General features: G+C 35.0%; 2 protein-coding genes across 2 annotated transcripts; one reads left to right on the forward strand and one right to left on the reverse strand.

The window, feature by feature from the left end:
• Nucleotides 1–340: 340 nt before the first annotated feature.
• On the forward strand, nt 341–2,473 carry LOC132314193 (plasmodesmata-located protein 2-like). The gene is made up of 3 exons (XM_059813086.1): nt 341–1,091; nt 2,142–2,261; nt 2,466–2,473. Exons 1-3 carry the CDS (start codon nt 341–343, stop codon nt 2,471–2,473), a joined length of 879 nt encoding a protein of 292 aa, XP_059669069.1.
• A 244-nt stretch (nt 2,474–2,717) lies between these two features.
• LOC132314884 (peroxygenase-like) lies at nt 2,718–6,485 on the reverse strand. Its single transcript, XM_059813662.1, has 6 exons — nt 6,334–6,485; nt 5,374–5,523; nt 4,057–4,142; nt 3,859–3,953; nt 3,165–3,290; nt 2,718–3,080 (listed from the first exon to the last, which is right to left on the reverse strand). The coding sequence occupies exons 1-6, from the start codon at nt 6,458–6,460 to the stop codon at nt 2,927–2,929; spliced, it is 738 nt and encodes a 245-aa protein (XP_059669645.1). The 5' UTR covers nt 6,461–6,485; the 3' UTR covers nt 2,718–2,926.
• Nucleotides 6,486–8,542: the final 2,057 nt, after the last annotated feature.

Consider the following 8,542-nt stretch of genomic DNA (forward strand, 5'->3'; position numbering starts at 1 on the left):
TTGTTTTCAATTAATGTGATAATCATTGAGATAAACACTTAGACATAAAAGAAAATCTATGTTAGTTCATTGCTGATTACTTATTGGAATTGGCCCAAAAATCAATTGTTATTTATATTATTACTCCTAAATGGAAGCATAGGTCTACTAAGCGTGTAGTGATAGAATTCTCAAAGTTCCACCAAAATTAGATGGAGTTAGGAGGGAAAAACACACACATAACCCAACACACACTATTTCACTATATCTCTATCCAAATGTCCAAATCTCCCATGTTTTAAACCAACCAAAAATCAGAATAAATCCCATTTGAATTGACAAAACATCAATCAAATCTCAGATGGCTTCACACCCAAAAGTACAATGTTATCTTCAGTGTTTCACTCTGATTTTCTTCCTCTGTTTTGGTCTCATTTTGCCATCTCCCAACACCATTTTAGACTACAACAACCTAGTCTACAAAAACTGCGTAAACCAAACACACACCGATCAAAGCAATCCTCCCCCAGAATTGCTTTCAAACCTTTTCCAAGAACTCATTGCTCAGTCCTCCAAATCTAAGTTCTTCGAAACCTATATTGGCGATGACAACGCTGCCATTTCCGGCCTCTTTCAGTGCAGAGAGGACCTCAGTAACGGCGACTGCAACAACTGCGTGACCAAACTTCCAGAATTATCAAACACTTTGTGTGGCGACACGATTCCAGCTCGGGTCCAGCTCTCCGGGTGCTATGTACACTATGAGGTCGACGGGTCTGAGAGCTCTGGACTCGAATTGCTTCACAAGACTTGCAGCGAATCGAAAGCGGTTTCAAGTGGATTTGAAGAGCTGCGTGAGGGTGCTTTCGCGGCACTCGAAAGTGGTGTGATGAGTGGGCATGGGTTTTGTGACATGAGCTATGAGTCTATGCGTGTGATGGCACAGTGTGGGGGGAGTTTGGGAGATTGTGAGTGCGGTGAGTGTGTGAGCTATGCTGCAAGAATAGCTCTGGATGAATGTGGATACTCACTTTCGGGCCAAGTTTATTTGGGCAACTGCTTTATTAGCTATAGTTACTATCGAAATGGGATGCCAAGCGACTCATATAAAGGTAAGCTCTTTCTCTCTCTCTCTCTCACACACACACATATATATATATATATTCCTTCCTTTTTCATTTAGGTAGAACTTCACTGTGCAAAAATATGTTGTATTTAAGAAAATAGAAAACGCCATCACAACTGCGGTGACGGATCCAGAAATTTTTTTGAGGAGATGTTGTTGAAGAATAAATAAAATTGAAGATAAATGATCGAAAATAAAATAATAAGTATAAGAATTAAAAAAAAAAAAAAAAAAAAAAAATTAGTGGGGTAAAAATGTGAAATGGAGTATTTTAAAAAATTGAGTGGGGGAATTTTTGAAATTTTATTTGAAACTATAGGTAATAATGTAAATTGGGAAAAATTTAGTGGGGGCATTTTTAAAATTTTAGTTGAAACTATAGGTAATAATATAAATTGGAAAAATTGAGTAGGGGCATTTTTAAAATTTTAATTGAAACTATAAATAATAATGTAAATTAAAAAAAATCTAGTGGGGGGCATCCGCCTCCTCTTACCTGAATTGGGTCCGTGCCTAATCACAAGGGCAATCTTACATGGTTTGTACCACAGCTACTGAGCTGCCAAAACCCACCTCACACTCTATAAACTTTATTTTTTAAAATGTATGTACGTAGACAGTTTCCTCTTATAAGTACTAACAATTTTTTCCTTCAATTGATGTGAGACGTGACATGATCTTTCCGCTTGCATTTTAAAAACATATGACTTAAATTTGAGTAGAGGGAAATGGCTAATAGACATTAATAAGATGACTCACGCGCGGACGTATATACCTCCACTCAACTGAAATTACTAAAAATATATTCATTATTGTCCCCACTCGCATAATTTTCTGGTCCGTCCCTGAGATGACTCATGTGAGAACTACACAAATGCAACTATATGATTGTTTATTATTCTTTCTTTATGTTCAATTGGCCTAGGCTTTTTATTATTATTATTATTAGCATTACTCTGTTTATTATCTTGCCTTTCTAATATAACTAAGCATTTTCCATTTTAATAAATTTCAATGAAATTGTTGGCTTTTTTAGAGAATGGAACGGGAAACACTTCAGGGAGATTAGTAGCAATTGTTGTGGGAGGTGCAGCTGCTTTGTTCTTTGTGCTTCTATTTTTTTACTTCATTAGGTCTTGTGGAAAGAAAAAAGATGGTAAGTATAGATTTACCATATCACCATGAATCTTTTTTTTTTCTCCTCAAAGTTTATAATCTTGATCAAAAAATATTATAAGTACTCTTACACTTCTTTTTGAAGTAGTCTTACATACATTTCTTTTTAGTGTACCAAAGTGGACTACAAATATCATACCCTAGGTTTTAAATACTGAGATTTGTATTGTTTAATTGAATGCAGATTGGTGAAAGCTGAAGATTTGCTTTTGAGGATGAATAATTCCCTCTTTGAGGTTCTTGTCTTGTTAGTGTTCTCTATTTCTCAAGCTTAATTTTAATTGTAATATCTTCTTTTTTATTATTATTGAAGCTAATATCATCATTTAATAAAATCTGTAGCCATATATATGGCTTTAGAAACCTAATGTTTTATGCCAATTAATGATATATTGACTTTTATTTCAATCATGCAACAACAACAAAAGTCTGCTGATCTTCTGCCACAATGTGCATTACAAGTTACAAATCATGCATTTAACTGGTATTGAAATCATGTATACAATATTCAGTTTTAAATGCTGAATTTATTTTTCCGAAAAACAGCATTTTCTTTTTCTTTTCTTTTTTGATAAGTAATAATATTCAGCATGAATATGATGATATCTTTAGCTGGATTTAAACATTGAAGCTCACTTAGACATATCATTCCATCTTACCAACAGCACCCTTCTGCATCTTCGCGCAATACTCGAATAAACTTCCATCAAAGCAACGTCTCACGGCTTCTTTCGATAAGAATCCTTCTGCATCCTTAGCAAGAGCATAAAGAAATCCCCACTCCAACTTGCTTGCAAACCTATGACAATGATATGAAGTTAACAAGCATGTTTAATATACTGAATATAATGCTATATATATATATAGAGAGAGAGAGAGAGACCGGCCAAAGATATCAAATACGTCGCGATTGGCTTCAGTCATGTGCCAGAGTTCCTTCAGGGTAAGCTTATCGGGCATTGTACGAGCATATTTGCTGAACATGTTCTCAAGATTTGCTGGAATGAACCTGCAAGTAACGGACAGCAACAGAATGTCTTAGAAGGTATTATGCACCCCTGCATATGTCAGGGAATTTTTCCCATAATTGCTCGGTACATGTGGGACGGGGGACTGCATGTGACCCGTGGTGGATTATGGGGTGCTCTAAGAGACCCGACATCACCATATCGACAAAAAAATATATACAAAAAATAAAAAACTTAGTTGAGACTCAAAATTCAGTTTTAACTTAAACATGACAAATTGGCATGGTTGGAAACATGGCCAAGAAGGAACAAAGGACGTCACATAGGTAATGGATTTGGGAACCAATTTCCGACTGTATTAGAAGCATTAACATCCCCAAGAGTTTTCAATCGTGAATACTTCTACTTTTGGCATGAGAAATACTAATCATAAATGGGATTCCCTTAAAATTGGTGAATTATTGGATAGTTCCCCTCTACTAAGACAGACTAACTAGTAATTACTACCATCCAACAAACACTAGAAACAGGCAAACAAAAGTAATTGTTTGAATATTTTTTCATCAATGGATGGAAGTCACAAGGGCTTGGACTGTTTTTTTTTCTCACCTTCCCTCGGTGTCATAGGTCCCTGAATCGCCTCCGTGCTTGGCCTTATGTATGTTGTGTATGTATATAGGGAAGAAGGGTGAAGGGAGCCAAGTCTGCCAAAAGATTAAAAAAAAAAAAAATTATAAAGAAATCATAAGTAAGCCCATTGCTGAAATGCGGCTATGAGTTTACAAACATCAACAAGTGACAACGTACTGGCAGTGTAGCATAACTCATTGCTCCATGAATAAGTATCATCGCAATGAAAGAAACGATCACGTTGAAACCAACGCTTCGGAATCCTGAAGACAGTGAAATTTAGAAGTTGTAAGCATTGGAACCCCAAAGCTAGAGTGCAGCAAATTCATAACAAGTTACTATATCAACAGTGGATTCATCTAGTGAATGTACCTTGCCAACTCAAAAATAACAAAGCTCAGTTTATGAATTTTTTTTTTTTTTAAAATAAAAAATCTTTATATTAAGTTATTAAAACAGGGCATAGGCCCCTGTTTTTCCATTTTGGTATTTGGCTCTTGTATCTTTGTATTTTATTCAGTTATCCCTCATTGAATAAATTATATTTTCCAAAAAAAAAATAAGTTATTATATAATATATGATATTCCAAGTCAAAAATAAATATGAATGGTTTTAAAAAAAGATTGAAAATTAAGAATACAAATCTATAGGATATTATAAACTATCAATGCTAACACTTGTAAAGTAATATTTTGATCCTGATTGTGGCCTGAGTATAACTGATATTATGTTTTGAGTTTTTCTTCTCATTTTATTTATCCCTCATTGTTGATTATTCGTAATTAAATCGCCAAACTATATCCTTTTCGGGTCGTAATTAAACCAACATTGGTCAAATTTGTATATACTCATTCAACCCACTGCAAATCGATATCTTACTCCAAAATTTGTGGTGGTGGATACGGATTCCATAACTTTTGGTTATAACCTAAATAAAATTCCAGATGAAGACGAATAAATATAAAAAAAAAAATAAAATCAAAATACACAAAAGACTTGAATATGCATTTTATTAATATGCTCAACACTCAGAGAAAAAAATAATTATATAGAGAACGAAGTAGCAAAAATATATATCTATAGATTAAAAACAATGGAATTATTATATAGAGAACGAAGTAGCATGGATTCAGTTAAATAAGAGAATAGGAAGGATTTAGTTAAATAAGAGAATAGGAAAAATTAGAGATTGAGATATGATAGTAGATTTTTAGGATAGGGTTTAATAAGAAGATTAATAACAAGAATAAGTTGGAAGGTTAATTAAGGAAATGTTTCCCCCAAATCGCTTTGTAATTCCGTGGTTCCAAACAAGGCAAATCCTATTTTCAAATCCAAATTCCATCAAATCTAGCATTCCAAATAAAGTGCAAATCTTTATTTCGCAATAAGAGTTACATCAAGTAACCGAAGAAAAAAATAGCAAGAAAAAGAGTCATTTCGCAATGATAATGAAATTTATTTATTTATTTTCAAAATTGTACATGGCATACCTTGAAATGTCCCCTGAGGATAGATGATACCGTCACCATCTTGGTCGAAGAAGGCAACATGCTGTTGAAGCACAGACATGTTGTGATGCTTGTGACCCCATGTACCATTCACATTCTCTGTATCAGGTGCAGCCAAAGCTCGAGGCAGGTCTGAATAACGAAACACACATGCAAGAGTATATTGATCGAGGAACGACAATCCAACCATTTCAGATTCAGATAACATCGGTTCTTATACAACATTGGTTCTACATATACTTTTTTCATTGTAATTTATGGGGCTATTTGAGGATATGTTTGGGTTGAAATCACTTCATAAGCTATTCCCACTGATCAATGATTCTCAATATTAATTTCCAATTACTGTTATTCCCTAATTCTGGATTAACAACGCTCCCCTAATTAAATCAAATAATTAGCTTTTGTTTATTTTTAACTTGAGTTTGGGAACATCAAAATGGTGCTTTGAATTTGGAATTACAAGAAATTTAGTACAAAGTTTGAACTAAATTTCCTCCAATTCCAAATTCAATGAATCGATTCGATGCTTCCAAATAAGTAATTGAATGATTTGGACCTTAGGTGCTTGGCATGTGCCTATATATTTTCCCGCAGCCCATGTCAATCCAAAATTTTCAATAATATATAACACATTAACATATGCTCCACAACCAGGAGGCCCTAATTTTGTGTGTGTTTTGGTTTGGACATTGTAATACGCAAATACAAATCATGTTGACATGATTTTGGACGAACCCAGATAAAAAAATAAAATAAAATAAAAAGAAGAAGAAGAAGATTAATTAACTAAGATCCAAACAGTTCTAATGTTAAAACTTTTAAGTAACCCAATTTTTATTTTTATTTTTATTTTTTAATTGATTGACTACAAGCATGAATGTAAAAAAAAAAAAGGTTGTGTACAATTAAAGCAATAGATGAAGATTGAGAGATGAATACATGGCTTAGGAAGCTTAGACTCCAAGTCTGCTCGGACCTTTCTCTCAGCAGTAACAGGTGATCTATCGGCCACTGTTGCCATAGCTTCCTCCGATGCCTTCTCACTAGCTGGTGCTCTCTCACCCATCTCTCTGTATCTCTGTCTGTGTGTGTTTGTGTGTGTGAATTTTAATTCGTTTGTGTGTTCATGAAGTGTCCTTTTAAAGGGGACGAGGGTGATGAGTAAGACCACTTCTTTCGATAACTAACTTGGCGAAGCTTTAGCTTCCACATTAAAAAAATTTATGTATTATTTATGTACCAAACTCCAAATGACTCGCAGTCCTGGTCACTCGAGGTATACACACACACACACAACACACACACACACTTTTGTTATTGGTTCATGCCAGTTGCTCCATGCAGGCCTTGACACGTTGACCCTCTGGAGATTTTGGAGCCACTCTTCTTGGAAGTCTTAGAAGTGAGAATTCAATTCATAAGTGGTAAACCTCTCAAAATTATAAAAGCGTTGCATCAATATTATTATTATTTTTGTGTCATATATATATATATATAATGGGATCCACTTTATTACTACGTATATAAATGGTAATGGTGGCATGTAAAAACGAATTCATAAGTGGTAAACCGTTACGTCTCAAAATTATAAGAGCCTTGCATCAATATTAATATTATTATTATTATTGTGTTATATATAATAGGGCTCACAACTTTATCACTATGTATGCACGGGGTAATGATGGTACGCAAAAGAAAGAAACTTGTATAATTAGGCATAGGGCTGCAACTGAATCGAGTCGAGCTTCGGTCTGTTCGGGCTCGACTCGTTTGTTTATAGGGTGTGTTCGGGCTCAGGCTCGCGCTCGGCTCATGACAAGCTCAAAAATTTGAGCTCGGACTCGGACTCGGACTCGGACTCGGGCTCGGGCTCGTCTTAATTTTAAAAGCTCGAGCTCGGCTCGTTTAGCAAAATAACTAAAACCCAAATTCAAAGTTTTTTTTTTTTTTTTTGGTTACTGAATCAGATTAATATTATATATAAAAATAATAATGTCAAGCTAAATGGAACCCTCACTCCAGAAGATCGAGACGAGACTGTCAAGCTTCAGGTAACGCAACCGAATGGCACCAAGGGACTTTAGAAGAAGAGGCGAAGAAGATAAATCACTTAACCCTCACTCCAGAAGATGAATCTGAATGAAACCCTCACAACCAATTGGCCCCAAGGGACTTTACAAGGGACTTTAGAAAAAGAGGCAAAGAAGACGAATCACTCACTCCAGAAGATAAATCGTCTCTCGTCTTCGTTGGAGACTTGTGGAGTTTTAGATAGATGAATCGATATATCAGCTTCTTTACCTTTGTAAAAAATAAATAAAGTAATTTGATTTTAGGAGATGGAGTCTTGGAGATAGAGTCAAGAGATAAGAATCATAAAATAAAAAGGCTTCGTGTCAATACCAGAAAATGGAAGGAGATTTCCAATGATAAAGTGACAGGTGTGCAATAGGTTTGTAATTTATTCTTTTTTTATTTTAGGTACTTATGCTATATATATATATATATATATATATATATATATATATATAACTATAACGAACCTTATACGAGCTTTGTTCACGAACAATAACAAGCCTAAATGAGCTCATGATCATGAGCCTATGCAAGCCGAGTCCAATGTTGCTCAAGCTCGGCTCGTTTACTAAACGAGCCTAAAAATTAGGTTCGAGCTCGGCTCATTTGCTTAACGAACGAGCCCGAGCCGAGTCCTTAGCGAGTCGAGCCCGAACTTTTTATGAATAGTTCGGTTCATTTGCAGCCCTAATTAGGCAGTATGGTATCAATCCATCCACTTTTGCAAGTTGGCAAGAAAAAGATGTTTTATATTATATCCCTGGGGGTACACTTTGAACGAGAATAAGAATGAAGTTTATTTCTCTCTCACTCTAAAATGTCTCTTTCGCATACACTGTGATACCCCTCGGATCCGAGACACGGGTTGATCAGGCCCAGGCCCGAGCCCGAGGGAATATCAAACAATTAGTATGTAACCGAACACAGAATACAAGATAAAATAAGAATTAAAAATAATAAGCTGAAAGAATGCTAATTGAAAATCCTTAAAATAATATAATTATTTAAAAACCGTTAAATTTAAACTCCAAAACTCCATCAGTTTACAACTCGGGAATCCATCCATTGGACC

The sequence above is a fragment of the Cornus florida genome, unplaced genomic scaffold (assembly GCF_030987335.1).
Source record: "Cornus florida cultivar Cherokee Brave unplaced genomic scaffold, ASM3098733v1 CherokeeBrave_3.0.0_Hap2_Chr06, whole genome shotgun sequence".
Taxonomy (NCBI): domain Eukaryota; kingdom Viridiplantae; phylum Streptophyta; class Magnoliopsida; order Cornales; family Cornaceae; genus Cornus; species Cornus florida.